This window comes from Phoxinus phoxinus (genome assembly GCF_949152265.1).
Source record: "Phoxinus phoxinus genome assembly, chromosome: 3".
Classification (NCBI taxonomy): domain Eukaryota; kingdom Metazoa; phylum Chordata; class Actinopteri; order Cypriniformes; family Leuciscidae; genus Phoxinus; species Phoxinus phoxinus.
The window spans coordinates 8,598,486-8,617,907 of NC_136878.1; the positions used below are offsets into that span (position 1 = coordinate 8,598,486).

The 19,422-nt window shown below is 36.5% G+C and overlaps 1 protein-coding gene across 7 annotated transcripts in view; it reads right to left on the minus strand.

Annotated features, from left to right (window-relative positions):
• The window catches only part of add2 (adducin 2 (beta)), a 31,567-nt gene that overhangs the window by 9,079 nt on the left and 3,066 nt on the right, over nucleotides 1-19,422 (minus strand). For 5 of the 7 annotated variants that reach the window (XM_079607481.1, XM_079607480.1, XM_079607482.1 and 2 more), the window contains exons 4-12: nucleotides 18,729-18,866; nucleotides 10,350-10,589; nucleotides 7,606-7,747; nucleotides 5,423-5,574; nucleotides 4,112-4,192; nucleotides 2,996-3,145; nucleotides 2,092-2,235; nucleotides 1,908-2,006; nucleotides 626-802 (exon numbers count right to left, since the gene is read on the minus strand). In XM_079607481.1, coding sequence (XP_079463607.1) covers nucleotides 626-802; nucleotides 1,908-2,006; nucleotides 2,092-2,235; nucleotides 2,996-3,145; nucleotides 4,112-4,192; nucleotides 5,423-5,574; nucleotides 7,606-7,747; nucleotides 10,350-10,589; nucleotides 18,729-18,866 — 1,323 coding nt within the window. Of the gene's footprint in view, nucleotides 1-625; nucleotides 803-1,907; nucleotides 2,007-2,091; nucleotides 2,236-2,995; nucleotides 3,146-4,111; nucleotides 4,193-5,422; nucleotides 5,575-7,605; nucleotides 7,748-10,349; nucleotides 10,590-15,414; nucleotides 15,880-18,728; nucleotides 18,867-19,422 lie in introns of those variants that run through there. The other 2 variants (XM_079607486.1, XM_079607485.1) reach the window with 2 other exon arrangements.

Sequence of the window (19,422 nt, forward strand, 5' to 3'; positions counted from 1 at the left end):
TGTAATATAGTTGTTTGTGAATATAAAAGGTCTACAAAGTTTCAAAGATCAAAGTGCACGATAAATGGAGTTAAAAGAAGAAGAAAAAAAGAGTCGTCAGTAATTCCAGTCTTACTTTCTACACAAACCTATGTAGGTTTGTAATACATTTACATAATGCCCATCTAGGGTCTTCATTGGCTGCCTGTAAACAACGTCTACTTGACTGGAAGAGTTTGGTTTGTGTTGGTGACATATCAAGAAGACGCTGTAAATTCAGGTATGGTAAAAAGCGTTTGGTTTCCGACATGCGCTGTAAGCGGTGACCAATCACAACGGTGATCAATCACATACTCGGCCATCTGACCAATCAGAGCAGAGTAGGCTCTCGGAAAGGAGGGGTTTAGTGAGACTGAATCCTACATGCTGATGCTACAAATGTATATTATGATAAATTTTTTAAAAAAAATTGACCTTTTTTTCCCTTTAACCTTTTTTTAACCAGGAGAGAAGCTCACTGAGATTAAAATCTCTTTTACAGGAGTGTCCTGGCCAACCTTGGATGCTTGTAAACCTCAGAGACCTCCAAAACAAAATAGGAACCTTTGAAATAACATACTAGCACTTTAAATTGGAATCAACTAACCAGATTGTCCAGCGTCCTCATCAATGCTTCAAACTCATGTTCTCCCAGCCTGCTCTTGTGCATGGGGCCGAAGGTGGATCCAGCCCAACCCACAGTGCCTGTGACCACGGGCTTGTGAATGTTGCGGTCCAGCATGATTAGGTTTTGTTCCCCTCCAGCGCTGCACAGTGCTGCCACCTGCCAGGACAACACAACACTGCAGCATGACTCAGTGTGAACAAACAGCATACTGAACGTTACACTCCAGCTAACAATACATCTATTCTCAACCCGTTTTCACAATCCTTTCTGTCATGGGTCCCACAGTTTTGACTAATGAATTTAAAAGACTTTTCCATGAGCTTTACAGTCATTCCTGGAATGATTTAAAAAACATCTGATACTGTGCAGATTTGCTTTCATTGGTGCATGACGTGGCATTCTCAAAACTAAAAGAAGTTCAAATGAGTCTCTTGCTTGAGTGACCCGCGTTTTTAACCGCAAATACACGTTCTTTGTGAATGGATCAATAATTTTTTTTTTTTTTTACATAAATCGCTCACAGAGCACTATATGTTAATGATGAAATATATTGCAAAGCAAAAATTCACATTTACTATAAATATTTACACTACAGTAAAAAGTTTGTGGTCACTATGATTAAAAAAAAAGATAAGAAATGAATACTTAAATTGATTAAAATTAACGGAAAAGACATTAGCTATTTTACAAAAAGATTTCTATTTCAAATAAAGGTTGTTCTTTTGATCTTTCTATTAATCAAACAATACGGAAAATAAAATGTACAACGTTTCCACAAAAATATTAAGAAGCACGTTTTTTTGAGCACCAAATCAGCATTAAACTAATTTCTGAAAGATAATTTGATAATAACGCTGCTGAAAATTCAGCGGTGCCATCACAGGAATAAATTATGTTTTAAAATATAATCAAAATAGAAAACACATCTTTTAAATTGTAATAATATTTAACTGTTTTTACAGTACCTTTGATCAAATAAATGCAGCCTTTTATAAAAACATTCTAAAAATCTTACTGACCCCTAACTTTCAGTGTATATTTACTATAAACATTTATATTATAATATACATATTTATATTTAATATGCATATTTATACTACAAATATGACTTTTCTGTGTGTTCTCTTGCGCACACCCTTTCACTGGCTCTCTCAGTCTCTGAACACTAGCATTCTCTCTCTAAACTCCCACTGTCCCACTATCCACTCTTCCATGTTTTTCCATCATGGGAAGGGCTGTAACTTTTGTTGTTGTTGCCTACCTGTGTTTGACAGGCGGTCTGGATGTGGTAGATTGTGTAAAAGGCCTCCTCCACTGAGTCTCCCAGTGCCACGATTCCATGGTTCCTCAACACCAACACCTGTGCAGTTACAACATGTCATCAACCCCTTTTCGAGCTTACAACATCATGTTCTGAGGGAAGTCTCTGTAATCGCGGATCTAACCTTGCATGTAGGGCCGAGGCTCTTCTGGAGTTCCACTCTGTCCCCTTCGTCCTCCATTACTCCATTATAGTCGTAATAAGCTACCTCACCCACCAGCAAAGCCTCATGGGATAGCGGTAGCAGGCCACACTTCATGGCTGATACCTACATGAAAGATTAATAGCGCTTATAGAAGATGTTTGTTGCTAGAATAATAAAATCCACCAATTAAGATAAATTAGAGAATGCAGTATGAAGTATCTTCAACAGATGTCAGCTCTCAGGTTTGTAGGTAATTTGAGACAACACTTATAAAATAATAGAGTGATAATAATAATTTTTTAATAATGCAATAAGTATTTTTGTGATAGATAGATTGATAAATAGATAGACAGACACTGTAGCTTGAATGAGATAACAATAGATAGACAGACACTAGCTAGAACAATAGATAGATAGAACGATAGATAGAATGATAGATAGATAGATAGACAGACAGACAGACAGACAGACAGACAGACAGACAGACAGACAGACAGAGACACTGTAGCTAGAACAATAAATAAATAGAATGATAGAACGATAGATAGATGATAGATAGATAGATAGATAGATAGATAGATAGATAGATAGATAGATAGATAGATAGATAGATAGATAGATAGACAGACAGATAGATGGATAAAATTAACAAAACAACATAAACAAACAAACAAATAAATACATTAATTTATGACATTTAATATGAAACAATTGGTAAAAACAAACTAGTATTTAGTTTTAGATTCATATTTTGTACAAATATTAAATATATGTGCTTAAATGTAATTCTTTTGGATGAGCGACTCAAGAAACTCTAGAACACAATGGCCTTGTCCTCCAGTTTCAGCACTGTGGACTGTTCTCAGGTCAGTGTGTGTCGTACCGCAGCTGTGGCAGGAGTGTGGAGGTGCAGCAGACACCGGACGTCCGGTCGGGCAGAGTAGATGGCAGAGTGAAGACTGAACGCAGACAGATCCACTGCCAGAGTCGTGCTGCCTTTCTCCACCACCTCCCCCAGAATGTTCACCTTCACCTGGACATCACAGAGAGCACATGGTCAAGCGTTCACAAAATCCTTTGAAAAGACCCAGGTGATTCACTGTGATTCATTTGGACCATCCTGAATCTGATCACATTACTTCTATCATTTATTGAATCAACATACTGGTTAGCATTATAAAAAGCCTATCTTGAAAGATATCTTAAAAATGAGATACCACTGCATAATGTGCAGAACCTGATTTCAACATGTTTCTGGATAAACATCTTTGTGGATCCTGGAACAACATTCTAATCAACCAATCAGATTTGAGGGACTCAGTTTATGTCAAGTTTAGTCTTACAACATCAGTGTCATTCACCTATCATTACCCTCTGATAACTAATGGGTAGGGTTAAATTTAGGGGTAGGGATACGGTTAGGATCAAATTTTTGGACAGGAATGTTTTTCTGGGATCAAGAATTTATGTTTGACCCAGGAATGCGTCTAACTCTGCAAAATCAGAACGTGTGCATAAATTACTACTATTCTATTGTGTATAAATATAAATAGATTTTTTAAATATAGATTTATATTTATATATAAAAATAAATATAATAAATATAATAAATAAAATATATAAATTACTCCATTACCCCCTTAGTAGACCTTTCTTATCCATTACAAGTCCCAATTTATGATACAAATTGTACACATGCATGGACACGAGTATCAATTTCTAATACCTTCTTTTTTGCAACAATGTAAAAAATATGCCCAGAAAAATGCTGAACACACTGAATCTTTCAGTTTTTATAAGCAAATGATACACACAATCTCAAACTGTGATGGCACTCCTGTTTCTAGTGACCTTCATTTGCCTTCGCACAGTGAAACGCTATCATCAGGAGACATCTTGCAGGACACAAGAGGAACATGTTTGGTGTGTGTGTGTGTGTGTGTGTGTGTGTGTGTGTGTGTGTGTGTGTGTGTGTGTGTATGTGTGGACAGTCTCTCACCAGACTGGACGCAGTCACCTCCCCGCAGGCCAGACCATTCGGCAACACGAGGAAATGTTCCTGTTCTTTACTAACACGCATCTGCAGACAGAAAGAGATGCTTTTATCCAAAGCAACTTATAGTACACTTACAGGAACAATCTCCCTGGAGCAACCTGACGTTAAAGGGATACTTCACTCATAAATGAACAAAATCTGACATTTACTCATCCTCATGTCCTACCAAACCTGTACAGCTTTTTATAAGATTTTCAGAGATACTGACTTACATTTCTGTCCGAGTCAGAGTAGCGTACAAGAGGTGCAGTCATGTTATGTTTTATTCACATTTGGATCACTTTTTAGGAATGAAATCGCTTCAACATTCTGCATAATATCTCTTTTTGTGTTCCATGAAAGACAATAAGTCCTAAGGGTTTATAATGACACGAGGCAAAGCAATGACATTTTTAATGACAAAAATGTAATTTTTTTAAGTGAACTATCCCTTTAAGAGTCTTGATTTACACAGCTCATGCGGAGATCAAACTAGCAACCTTGTTACCAGACTTGATCACAAAATCACTTCCTATTTTTAAAACACTCGAATCACTATAGACTGAGCGAAGGAGAAATAGGAGATATGAATAAGTATGCTAATGTAAATGCAGCAAAAAATTATTCAGTATTTTTAATCATCTTAATGTGCCCTAGAAGTGATAAACCGGAAGATGTGTGCAGTTATTTAAAGTCACTATACGTGAACTTACTTTTTTTTTTTTTATATATATAAGCATGAGTTATATAACTATAGTTAATAAGCAGATTCATACAATGCTGTTAAAATGTTAAGGTCAGTAAGATTTTTTTTTTTTCTTAAAGTACTTTTATTCAGCAAGGATACATTAAATGGATCAAAAGTGACAGTAATACATGTATAATGTTACAAAATACTTTTATTGTAAATAAATGCTGCTCTTTTGAACTTTCTACTGAAATAATCCGAACAAGAAGGTTCAGTTTCCACAAATGATGTTAGAAGGATCATGTGACAGTAATATCTGCTGAAAATCCAACATGAATAAATTACATTTTAACATATATTAAAATAGGAACTGTTCTTTTAAATTACAATCAAACTTCTTTTTTTTTTTTTTTACTCTATATAAATGCAGCCTTGGTGAGCATAAGAATCCCAAACCCCAACTTTTGAACAGTAGGGCACTTTATAATTGAATCACATTTCAACCTAATCAATCAAGCTCTAAGTTAAAAGTTGCGCAGGGAGCACTTCTCAGGATTCTTGGCAAGCTGACAGAAGTGTTCTCTTACTGTGAGGCACGTGTTGGCCAGCTGGGCCCAGCCGTACAGATCCACCAGTCGGTGAACACTAGCCAGCTTGCAGCGCATCAGTCTCTCCCCCTTCACCATGGAGCCCGGCTCCCATCCCTGCACATCGTTAATCGGGGTCACCATGGTAACGGCTGCACAGGCATGAGGAACAAGACAAACAGCACGAGTGTGTGTCAATGAAAGTCTCAGTCATGAAAGACTGTGTAAAAAGAGCAGCACTACTTAGTCTACTGCAGTTTAAGTGGTGCGACAGCCTTTTTATCAAAGAAACTGAGAACAGTTCAGTTTGACTGAATTCACTTCCTCACAATTAAATTTATTAAGTTTGAAACTAAAACTCCTCTAATTTGAAAGTGTCTGAATAAAAGAATAATGTTATATGATATGCGATACATTACAAAGATAAAATGAAAGACAGATAACTAAGATAACTAAGCAGAGAAACGTGCAGCTTTTATATGAAATGCAGTGTAAACATCCGGCTTTATTTATGAAACACATGTAAAGAATTCATAATTGATTCTTGGCTCATGCTTCTTAAAAAATAAGATAAAAAATAATGCTTTTTTTTTTTTAGAAGAACCATTTTTGGAACCTTTTTTTCTTTTTTCTTTAAAGAAACTTTAAAGAACTGTACTGTACTTAAAAGTAAAATATTTTTTCTTACATTTTAATAATATAAATTGCTGCACGATTCTAGATAAACTGAGAATCACTTTTTTTTGTTTAAAATAGAGATCACGATTCTGAACCGAAATCTAAACAATAAAATGTATTTACAAGAGGTTCTGAAAAAATGTTAATTGTTGCAGACTGTAAAAATATGTAAATCATTTAAATAATAATTTTTTAAAGGATTAGTTCACTTTAAAAAAAACTTTTGCTGATAATTGATAAAAAACTTTTTACTCACCCCCATGTCATCCAAGATGTCCATGTCTTTCTTTCTTCAGTTGAAAAGAAATTAAGGTTTTTGATGAAAACATTTCTCTATATAATGGACTTCAATGGGTCCCAAACGGTTCAAGGTCCAAATGACAGTGTCAGTGCCGCTTCAAAGGGCTTAAAACCAGACGATGAATAAGGGTCTTATCTAGCGAAATGCTCTGTCATTTAAAAAATAAATAAAAAAGTTTAAGTTTTATAAGCACAAATGCTCGACTCGCTCTGTTCTGTGATGCGTGTTCGTGACGTCACGTAATACGCAATTACGTTGAAAAGGTCACGCTTCACCGAGTCAGTGTTTACAGATGTGCGGAAGGAGGACCATATACACATATTCAAATGTCTTTGTGTCAGTTTATCGTTTAAAATGCCCATTTCGTGTGCGTATCCTGGGTGTTGTAATATTAAAAAGCCTAAAAGAAAATTTTCGTCAGGACAGAATTTTTTTACTTTTCATAGAAGCGTGACCTTTACAGCGTAACTGCGTATTACATGACGTCACGAACGCGCATCACAGAACAGAGCAAGGTGAGCATTTGTGCTTATAAAACTTAACTTTATTTTTATTTTTGAAATGACCGATCGTTTCGCTAGATAAGACCCTTATTCATCGTCTGGTATCGTTTAAAGCGGCACTGACACTGTCATTTGGACCTTGAACCGTTTGGGACCCATTGAAGTCCATTATATGGAGAATTGTTTTCATCAAAAACCTTAATGTCTTTTCGACTGAAGAAAGAAAGACATGGACATCTTGGATGACATGGGGGTGAGTAAATCATCAGCAAAAGTTTTTTTAAAAGTGAACTAATCCTTTAAATCAGTTTGAATGAACGATTCAATGACTCACTCATAAAGACTTCAATTGTTTCTTTACTGGATGAATCAGCATATTTATAGTCATGACATGACAACTGCTCTCTCTGGTTCAGCAGCAGCACAAACTCAGATCTGAATGTTCACTGTGATCCGACTTGTCAAAAATGTAATCGACATAGCCGAATCGTTGTCATTTAGGAATAAGATTGCATGGGTTTTTGAATCAAGATTGCAATCTTTTCACGAGTAATAATGCATCTAAATAATCTTTTCCCACTAAAGAACCTTTTGTGCATTTGAAAGTTTCCATGGATGTTCTTCGTGGAACCATCAATGCCAATAAAGAACCTTTATTTTTAAGAGTGTATGTAAATGATGGCATGTGTTACAGCACGTACTGGACTGAGCGACAGGCAGGGCGGCCGGGGATCCGTGAGTGGACATGAAGTCTACGATCTGTCTGAGAGCCCACAGATTGGAGGAACTTCCTTCTTTCTTCATCTGCTCCTGAATCAACGCATCCAGCTCCTCTCTAAAGGACTAACACACACAAATACGACTCATTAAACAACACAGTGCAGTAGGACACACAAATAAAGGAAAATGCACATTGTGCACATTGGTGGTTGATAAACAAATAATGTCCATGATTTTTGTCTTCCTCTTTTTTTTTAGTCTTTTTTTTTTTTGCATTTTAGGTGAAAATGTATGTTTCAGGAAAAGTGTTATCATTACAGAATGTAACTGGTAACCTTTTTTTGCTGTTGTTCTTTTACATTTCACTTAAATGGTCCACTGAAATGCAATGATAAATGAAAAAATAGTTCTATTATAAATAAACTGCTGGTATTTGAGCAGTTTTAAATATATTTTCAGCATCATTACTCCAGTCTTCAGTGTCACATGATCCTTCAGAAATCATTCTAATATGCTGATTTGATGCTCAATAAACGTTTCTTGTCATTATCAATGTTGAAAACAGCTGTGCTGCTTCATAAGTTTATGGAAACGTTGATAACATTTTTATTTTTGTCCAGGAATCTTTGATGAATTGAATGTTTAAAAGCACATGCATTAATTTGAAATATTTACAATTTACATTTACAACGTTAAAGTCTTCTCTTCTTTAATAAATGAAAAGTAGTCATTTATATAAAAAAAAAAAAGATACCCTGACCCCAGACGTAGTGTATATTCCATAATTAATGTAAAAAACGTACTGTATAATGTAACCATATTTCCAGTACCAGTGCTTTCAATCTAGCAAAGATTAAAGTTTCACAAGTTTAGCTTTTAGGCTTTGTTTCTACATAAAAGAAATGCTGCATTAGAGCCTTTTCTTTTTTTCTACATGATAAAGAACACATAATGTAACGTAGTTTTTGCAGAGTACATATATATATATGTATAATAACTTCACTATAGCAATCACTATCAAGCATTACATTTTGAATGCTGAACATTCTATGCTGAATCAATAGAAGTCTAACACTGATACTTTTTAATGTTTAAAGTTCTTAAAAAGTGTGAAGTTTACAATAAACTGATGAAAAAATCTTCAAAACAGTGTTTGAATTGTTTAAGCTTTAAATGGTTCTGGCTAAATTAATTGCACATGTTTAATACTGAATGTCAGGAGTTTATAATAAAGTTTATAATAAACTAACTAGAAAGTTTGAGGAATACCAATATAGTTTTAACATGTAAGCACTGTAATTATTATACAAGTTTTAAATAAAGCATTAAACATGGCTGTCAAACATAATGCCACACACAAACACAGTACAACAGACATAAAGCCCAAATAAAACAATACATTTATAAACATACGGAAACAAACAGCAGGAAGAATAGTTGAGTTGCAGGTTCCAGTACAATCCACAACAGAGAAAGACTGAATTAATCATCCTCATATGGTTGAGCTCTTCAGTTCTGTCCTTCATTCAACACGTTCCCTCCATTCTGAGAGGTTTTTTTTATTGTTTTTCACCAACAAAAAAACTCCTTGCACACTCTCACTCTCACTCTCTCTCTCTCTCTCTCTCTCTCTCTCTCTCTCTCTCTCTCTCTCTCTCTCTCTCTCTCGCTCTCTCTCTCTCTCTCTCTCTCTCTCTCTCTCTCTCTCGTTGCAGCTGTCAGTGGTGATTCAGGGCAGATTATATCTGAGCTGTGGAGATAATCATATCTTTGGGAACCTAATGAGGGGGAAGGGGAGAGAGGACATTGGGATTGGGAGGCAGGACATTAAAGGGTGGACAGAACAGGCGAATAAAAGCAGGCAAACCGATGTGGGTCCTCTGCGGATGGGAGATATGCTGTTTCAGTGAGCATTTTGAAAGCTTATGGCAGCCACTTTGAATGCCTGTTCACTTTTACAACCTCACTCGTTGTCAATATCATATCACTCCCGTTAGAGTGCAAAAGCAGGATTCTGGAAGTAAAAATGGCATTCATTCTTTTCCACAGAGAATAATGGTGATAATGTTTAAAGTCTTCAAAACAAAGATACCAAAAGCACTTATAATCAATTAAAGGACATCACCAACCCTAAAATGTACATAAACCCGCCCCGGGAACACGATTTATAGATTATCAAGACAGAATATGCTAATCAATGACTAAACAAGATAACTACACATCAGCTACATAAATTCACCAACTAACCATTCAGAAATGTCCTGTTGCTTTCTACATGTTGTCACTTCTTCTTGAGTCTCTCCATCATTGTCTGACTCCGGTTTTAACATAAAAGGCTGAAAGTTTTTTACATTTTCAGTGTGTGTCTGTGTGAGGTAAAATGACATGAGCTCTTGAAGCTCCGCCCCCTGTGCTGGGAGCAGCAGCTCATTTGCATTTAAAGGGACAGACACAAAAACGGTGCATTTTTGCTCACAATTTTTTTTTTACTAATTTCTCTTTGAATCAAATGTAATTTTGCGATTCATCTCAGCAGTGGTTGTTTTAAACTCTTTCTTGAATCCCTTAGTAGAAAATCAATGGGAAAAATGCTTTAGGAATCAAAGCTGCTGAAAAAGTAAACAATCAGCTCTTTAAACCCATAAGGCTATACGCACAAATCTGTGTCATGTCTCAAATGCAAATATATGAGCTTCACTCATTAGTGCACACTTCATTTACTCACAGGGCTTTGCAGGAGACTGGAAACACGTTTCTTGAGGCCGCTGGATGGCGTTGACTGCTGGGGAGACTGGACCATTTCTCCTTCCAGACATTCTCCGTCTACAGGACTATGCTGGACCGGAGTCCCTTTAGGGGTGGGAGACCGGCTCATCTTCTTTTCCCCAGTGTGGAATAGAGGAGAAGGATAGACAGAAAACAGAGAAAAGGGAAAGGATAGGCAAAGCAGGGCCAGGCGAGATTGCTAGATGGGGGGATAAAAAAAAAAAAAAAGTAAATAATTCAGTTATAATCTGGAGTTATGGTAATGAAAGATCCCCATCATGCACATCATGGAATAGTTATTTTACATATATGTGCTTGAGGACATAATAGTGATGTCCACATATTAATAATAGACACACATGCAAAAGCACACAGGCAGTCCTGCAAATACTAGATAAGTATTTCTGCACACCACACCCAAAGTCATGTGGGGGGCCGCACTAACTGTCACACACACACACACACACACACACACACACACACACACACACACACACACACACACACACACACACACACACACACACACACACACACACACACACACACACACACACACACACGGCAAGTGCTGACAGCAAGATGTAGTTCTTTATGTGCATTAGTAAATGTGATCGATTGGTTTGCTTGTTTAGTCGAGGAAGGTCTATTTAAGAAATTACATTTAGAGAATTCAGTCTATCACTGTTCCAGGATGCATAAGAGATGATTAATGGCACATAATCTAAGACCTTGATCCTGAATATCTTTATCACTCAACATCGTACTCCGATTCACATACTGTATAAATGCTCTTTCAGCCTGCACAATAAAATGATGGCAGTGGACCGGAAACATCACCTCAACTAAATATTCAACCGTATCTGAACTTTCGTGCTTAATCTTACTTTAATCTCCAAGGCAATTATAAGGAAGTTCAATTCTCAAAAGTGTAACTACTTTTAAAATATTGCTCTGTTTGTTTGAAAAGCCCAGCACGGCAGTACTGAATTCGGGATGGAAATACAGTATCGGTCTGTTTGAAAACTATTATTGTTGTTATATGGCTATTACAATCAGACATACACCTCAGTTTTGAACCTGCTGGATGAAAAATCTGGCAAAAACAATAAATAAAATAAAAACATGGCAGAGACTTGGTGGTGGACTCTTTTGACCAGTAACAAAAACACTTAGCAATCCCTCAAAACACTCTAGAAACCATAAAGCACATAGCAAATGTAGAACATTTTATAGCAAATGCCTTGTTGATGCCAGAGGAGAATGGCCAGACGGATTACAACCGAGGTCTGCAGAATAGCATCTCTGAACGCACAACACATCAAACCTTGAAGCAGAAGACACAAAGTCTCAACATTCAGATGGTAGGGTCAGAATTTGGCGTTCACAATATGAAAGCATGGACCCATCCTGCCTTGTATCAACGGTTCAGGCTGCTGGTTGTGTAATGGTGTGATGATATTGTCTTGGCCTCTTAGTACCAACTGAGCATCGTTTAAACGCCACAGCCTCCCTATTGTTGCTGATCATGTCCATCCCTTTATGACCGCAGTGAACCCATCTTCTGATGGATATTCACTATTCTCAAATGGCCTCCATAGTCACCAGATCTCAATCCAATAAAGCACCTTTGGGATGTGAACGGGAGATTCCCATCATGGATGTGCAGCCGAGAAATCTGCAACTGCGTGATGCTATCATGTCGTGTTGTGTGTGTGTGTAAAGGGTGTGGTAAAAACGGTAAATATGACATTTTTCAGCATCGCTACTCCAGTCTTCAGTGTCACATGACCTTCAGAGAGTTGTGCTGCATGCTTTGTCATTCTTAATGAATAGAAAGTTCAAATGAACAGTGTTTAATTGAAATATAAAAATTTTGTAATCATAAATGTCACTTTTGTTCAAATGAATGCATCCTTGCTAAATAAAAGACCAGTAATATGCTAAACTTATGTTTTAATCATCTACTACAAATGTCATTTTGATTTTTTTTTTTGCATTTCCAAAATACAACACTGACATCTCCAAAGTGTCTGAGTTAATGCACTAGCAGTCACAACATCTTTGTGTTTGGTAGTCTGGCAGGGGCTCAGGTGCTCTGGGACCCCTACTGAGAGGTCCTCTCTCTGGGGAGACTGTATAATGAGTGGGGCCCAAACTGGTGCCGCCCTGTCCCTGGATCAGTTTCAAGCACAGTTTTCTACTCGAGTGGATCCAGATGAATCAGGTCCCACTGCTATAACAGCAAACATCAGGAGTCTGCAATTATTCTTGTCTTCAACCTACACTTTAATCTGAAAAATTTCTGCTACAGCAGGATTGTGATGTCAATCTGTGGAGGGATGAAAGACAAGTGCATGTGTCTGTTACTTATTGATCGGTCTGAAACAGAGCTTTCCTGACCGGATGAGGGCTTTCTCCCCCACTGAGAGATCTTAATGCTTGTAGGAAGTATAGGGATGGAGAGGGAGAGAGAGAGAGAGAGAGAGAGAGAGAGAGAGAGAGAGAGAGAGAGAGAGAGAGAGAGAGAGAGAGAGAGAGAGAGAGAGAGAGAGAGAGAGAGAGAGAGAGAGAGAGAGAGAGAGAGAGAGAGAGAGAGAGAGAGAGAGAGAGAGAGAGAGAGAGAGAGAGAGAGAGAGAGAGAGAGAGAGAGAGAGAGAGAGAGAGAGAGAGAGAGAGAGAGAGAGAGAGAGAGAGAGAGAATAATGGTTAAAGTGTTCCTGGATTGATTTTAAAAGAATCTTATAATTAAGTTAATGTGTGCATTCTGTATAATGCACTGATAAATCGGTGACCCATGCACAAAAAAGCATGCTTTTTAAAACCAAGATTTTAGAACATTTTCAGGAAAGAAAAAAAGTTATTTCTATGCGTGATAAGCCTTGTTTGACGTTTTAAAATGGGTGTTGTCTACTCTCCGTTTCCAATTCCACACAGTGAATGGCCTTTTCCCCCACGTTTTAACAAGATTGTGTACAAATTTGTCAAAATTGTTTCCATGACGAATTATAATTTTTTATATGTGTTCAACATGAATATCTAAAATTACACTAATAATACACATTTATTTACTTTAATGTAACCACAAAAAATACAAAAGAGAGATAAAGACAGTCAACATTAAAGTGCATGTTACATTACATTTAGGTTTTTTATACAAATGTTTCTTTTTAAAAATATTTTAGCACAGGGATGAAAAGCTAATTAATTAGCTAAATAATAAGGATGCAAGATTATATTATTTAAAAAACTGACAAAGATTAAATATTTTGTTTACCTGCATGTCATGTGACCATCAACTGAAATCAGAGAACCGTTAACATGGCTGGTTAAATTATTTAAATTAACCTAAAATATTAGGGGGAACTTTAAGTAAATATTTTAGGTTAAATGGGTTCGCCAGACCAAAAAAAAAAAAACACTTTTTTTTAAACATGTAAATTAAAGATTATCGGTAACACTTTACAATAAGGTTTCATTTGTTAACAATAGTTGATGTATAATGAACAAATCATGAGTAATACATTTGTTACGGAGTTTGTTCATCTTTGTTAACGTTAGTTAATATAAATACAGCAGTTCGTTGGTTGTTCATGTAACACTGTGCATTAAGTAATGTTACTTTTGATTTTAATAATGTATTAGTAAATGTCAAAATCAACATTAACAAAGATTAATAAATGCTGTAAAAGTGCAGTTCATTATTAGTTCATGTTAACGAATGAAACCTTATTGTAAAGCGTTACCACCAGATTATCTTTAATTTAGTTAAAATCTGTAGTGGAAAAAAGGAGAGTCTAAGATCTAAGGACCCCCACCCCCACCCCACATCATTTAAATAATTCCTTCACCCCTGCAGCTAAACCTCATGGAAACAGCAAATTAAATGAATACATTATGATAATATCCATTAGTTCTTGGTGCACAAAAAGATGATTAAAAGGAAAAGTAGTCAGCCGACCCTAATAAAAAAGGGTCACCGTCTCGTCTATTTGGCAAACGTATTAGGATTTTAGGACGGCTGTAGATTGAGCAGAGAAGGCCTGTGCCACCCTCTCTTTCTCTCTAGGGCTCATATTCCAGGGGGAAAGACTCACGTGTCACGTGTCACGCCCACTTCTCCTACAGCAAAACAACACCCAGTTTGAACTGCTATGAGAGGGGGTAGACGTGCATCAGCTGGTGACAAAAGCACCATCATATCTGTTAAAAGAAATGATGCTAAAAATGCAGCTTTCTTGTCAAAAAGGACTTTATGTATTCATTCATTTATAAAGCATTATGAACCGTGCTGTGTCGATTGTTTTGTGCAGTAGCCGGTGCTCGCGCGGCAGGGCCTGTACGCGGCTGCCTAGCAACAACACGAGCCCCGCTGCATCATCAGCACCAGCAGCGCGAGGCTCAACCTCCGGGTATCAGTAGGCTACAAGAGCACACTGGGAAAATTAAACAATTTTGAAGGGAGCGTTGCAAGTTACAGAACACAAAATCGCATATCAAAACGCAGCACAAACGACATAGTGCTTGATTTACTCCAATAGGCTTAACAAAAAAGAAAAAAAGATTACCGAGTGAGGAAAACCGATTTCCAGTTAACGCGAAACTCCCAATATTATGGCGCCTGAAAGCAAAAGCGTCATAACCTCGTACAATCACTAACGCTTAAATGAAAACACAGCTCCTCCAAGGCCTCTGATTAATAAAATAAAAATCGTTTACTTAACATTCAGATTACACCACAAACCGTCTTTAAACTATAGGCTAGATTTAACACATTCTGGTTCCATTTTCTGTAGTGCCAAGTTTTTAACCTCTATACTGTTCCTGATTATGATGTTATAATGTAACTTGTAATATATTCGTGCAATCATATCATGGCAGTCCAGAATCACGGTCACCATGAATGTGATGGATGCGTGGGATCCTAAATTCCTCCATACACAAGTTCAAGCACTATTGATTAAATCCCAAGACTATTGACTGAAATAGTGATGGAGAAATTAAACGAGGCAAGAGATGCTTACCTTACAACATCCTCTCCTCTTTGTCCTTTACGCACACTGTCGCCCTATGAATCTACAATGCAATGAGTCAAAACAGCCGCGTGCACCAAGCAATCGAGAATTAGTCTTGTTTTCCAGTATGAGTGGTATTGTTTTGGGTGTGTGTTTTCCCAGAGCTCCGCATCCCCTCTGTTTTTGACGTTTATTGCAGGCTGGACCAGCCCACGACCACGCCTGCCAGATTCATGACCTCCTCACTGTCTACATCCAGATCCTGCTCGTATTTTTACGAGAACCTTGAGGTTGTTCGCCTCAAGTGGAAAAATACTAGCACACGTATATAAAACGAAAAGAGCAGGAAGGCTTTTTCCACCGCAGAGCCCTGAATATCGTGGATTTGTCGGGATCACCGATGATTTATTCTGGATGTCTTTCCCTGCTAAATGATGCAGCTGTGGATTAAAGACGCGGCCACTGGCTCCACCTGCTGGTGTTTCCTGAGAAAGGGATATTTCACCCAAAAATTAAAGGGGTGGTTGATGATGATTTCACTTTTCTAACTTTAGTTAGTTTGTAATGTTGCTGTTTGAGCATAAGCAAAGTTACTCTCAAAGTTAAAACCAAATGGAGATATTTTCTTTTAAATAAATTGCTTTGGACTACAACAACTGGCTGGTAGGGACTACACGACAATCCTCCCGGGTTAGTGACATCACCAACCCTAACATTTACATAAACCCTGCCCCCAGAACACGATTTATAGATTATCAAGACAGAATATGCTAATCAATGACTAGAAGATTACTTGCATAACTACACATAAATTCATCAAACCATTCAGGAATGTTGTCACTTCTTTTTGAGTCTCTCCATCTTTCTGACTACGGTTTGAACATAAAAGGCTAAATGTTTTTGAAATTTTCAGTGCATGTCTGTGAGGTAAAAGGGTATAAGCGGGTATAAGCTGTTGAAGGTCCGCCCCCCTGTGCCGCGAGCAGCAGCTCATTTGAATTTAAAGGGACAGACACAAAACGAGGTGTTTTTTTAAACATGCTATATAAAAATATCTGATTGGAAAAAAGTGTGAATTCTGCCTTTGAAATACATAACAAGGTTAGATACATTTCATTCAAATTATCACACAACTTTTACCCAGCTAAAGCTTTTTGAAAAGGTTCAAATAGACACAAGTTGTTCTTTTTGTGGTACCCTGATAAAACTGCTCTTCATATCTTCTGGGATTGTCCTCACAGTTCTTTTGGGTTGAATTTTCAAATTGTACTAAAGGCAATGTGCTTCCAGATTTCTCCTTGCTTTTTAAGGATGTACTGTTTGATGTACTGTTAAGGATGCACTGTCTTTTTAAGGTTGTACTGTTTTAAGGATGTACTATACGGTCTTCTTTCAAATACTTTATTTTATTATTAATCTATTATTGTTCCTTGCAAAATTTCACATTCACCATAGTAAATTCACAAATCAGAATCCCTCATTTATTAATTTTAGAAGAGAGGTCCAACAGTACATCCAAAGCATTTCATCATCTAAGAATCTTAAAGCTGTTAAAACAATAAACTTGTTTCAACTCTTTAATTTATTTTATTAAAGTTTTCTGTTCTGTTTTCTTTTAATGAGTATATGTCCAGGCTATAAACCATGTGTATATATCTGCTGCTTTGCTTTATTTCGTTGTATGTAATTTGTAAATTTTAGCTATGTACTTATATTTTTGATACCTTGGCATTAATAAAAAAAAAAAAAACATTAAGCATTCCATTTGTTATGTCAGTGATGTTAAATAAAGCATTAAAAACCCCCCCAATGCGTGCAGTCAACAAGTGGATCTCTGAGCTGGTTTGAGTGAGTGGAGGCAGAGCTAATTTGCATATTCATAGAACCACATTAAAGGATTAGTTCACTTTTAAAATGAAAATTCTGTCATCATTTACTCACCCTTAAGTTGTTTCAAACCTGTATGAATTTCTTTCCTCTGCTGAACACAAAGGAAGATATTTAGAAGAATGTCAGTAGCCAGACAGTTTCTGGTTCCCATTGACTTCCATAGTATATTTTTTTCCTACTATGGAAGTCAAGTCAAGAATATTTGTATAGCGCTTTTCACAATACAGAAAGCAGTTTCACAGTATTAAATTAAAATAATAATAAAACGTCCATGTTTGGTAATGCTAATCAATAGTATTATTGATTGATTCATTAAATTGAACATCCCCAACTGAGCAAGCCAAAGGCAACAGTGGCAAGGAAACGAAAAACTCCTATGGAAGTCAATGGGAACCAGAAACTGTCTGGTTACTGACATTCTTCTAAATATCTTCCTTTGTGTTCAGCAGAGGAAAGAAATTCATAAAGGTTTGAGACAACTTAAGGGTGAGTATATGATGACAGCATTTTCATTTTAAAAGTGAACTCCTTTAAAGCTTTTAAAACATGCATTTTTTTCAAGAAAAAAAACTTTTAAATATGTCATTTTTGTGATCAAAGATGAGTTAAGGGATAAAATTGACAACAGGGGGATTTTAAATCGAATAAAACCAAAATAACTGTTAGCCGATTGCTATCAGTTTGTGCTGCCATTATCACTTTCTCCGACAAGCGGATGTAATTCCATTTCCTGTTTTTTTTTTTTCATGTGACGCAACTTCTGCACAAAGTCTAGAGAGGATACATTTTACCATTTTAAGTAGTACAAAATGGAGAATAAAAGTATAGATTTGTAATTATGCATTATTTTAAGTCATAAAAAACATTTTCAGCTCATTACAAAGCTGAAACACTTAATGGAAAACAATATCAGGAAATCAGAAAAAAAAAAAAAAACCTTTAGAGAGAGAGATTAAGAAAACTTGTAGACAATTGTTTTTTTTTTTATCTATACAAAGTCAACATGCAATTTTCTAAGACAATCTTGAACATCCTTAGTCATTGACATATACCTTTTAACCTTGATGTTGAAAAATTGTCAAAATGATTAAAACGCATTTAGCATTTACAATTTATTCATATTTGTAAACCATAAAGCAGCAGAAAAGACTCAAAATAAACTTTATAGAGATTTTCCTCCCATAATTAATGGAGTTTACATTTATGAGAAAATAAATAATCCAACAAAAATAAAGTCTCATGAGCATCAGTCAACCATCCAACTCATCTTGGCTGACATTTCAAATATTTTAGTAATATTAGTGATAAAGGGCACAAATAGCATGAAGTGAAGATCTTGAAGTCACATATAGAAAAATGTGAGTGAGTCAAGGCACCAAAAGAAGGCACTAAGACGAGAGTGCACTCGTTACCACCGACTGTTCTGAGCCGACCTGAACAATGTACATCGGTACGACACACTGTACGGTCATGTTGTTGAGATCAATGTCATCATCCGCTCCTGTCGCCATGGTGACCAGTGGGGCAGCCAAGCTCACGCCCTCCGATAGATAGGGATTCAACTCCAGGGCCTGAGAAGGAGACGAGGCGAACCACAGTGAGATTTCAGAGGAAAAAAGAATGAAGAAATAATAAATGTTTCTTGAGCAGCAAATCAGCATATTAAAATGATTTCTGAAGGATCATGAGACACTTAAGTCTGGATTAATGATGCTTAAAATAAAGCTTTGACATAATAATATACATTTCTTCTCCAATATATTAAACTAGAAAACTAATAACATTTTTATTTTACAATCTTACCATGTGTTGGGAAAGCTACTCTGAAACTGTAGTTTGACAAGCTACAAAAGTAGTTAAGATACAGTCAAACTAATCTTTTGGAAAAGTAAAACTACTTCGATTTTTTTTTTTACAGTGACATTGCAAACAACTGAATAATTGTTAATGAAGAACGTTTCTTTTTGATTGACAGACGCTTTGCCAAAGTAATGGCGCCATCTGTGGCGGGACAGATTAAACAGATTTAGGACATCATAAAATCAGAAATACACATTTGATATAGTGTGCAATAAAGCAGGACAATTAATTTAAAAAGGCTTCACCTGTAAATGCACAGACAGTCTT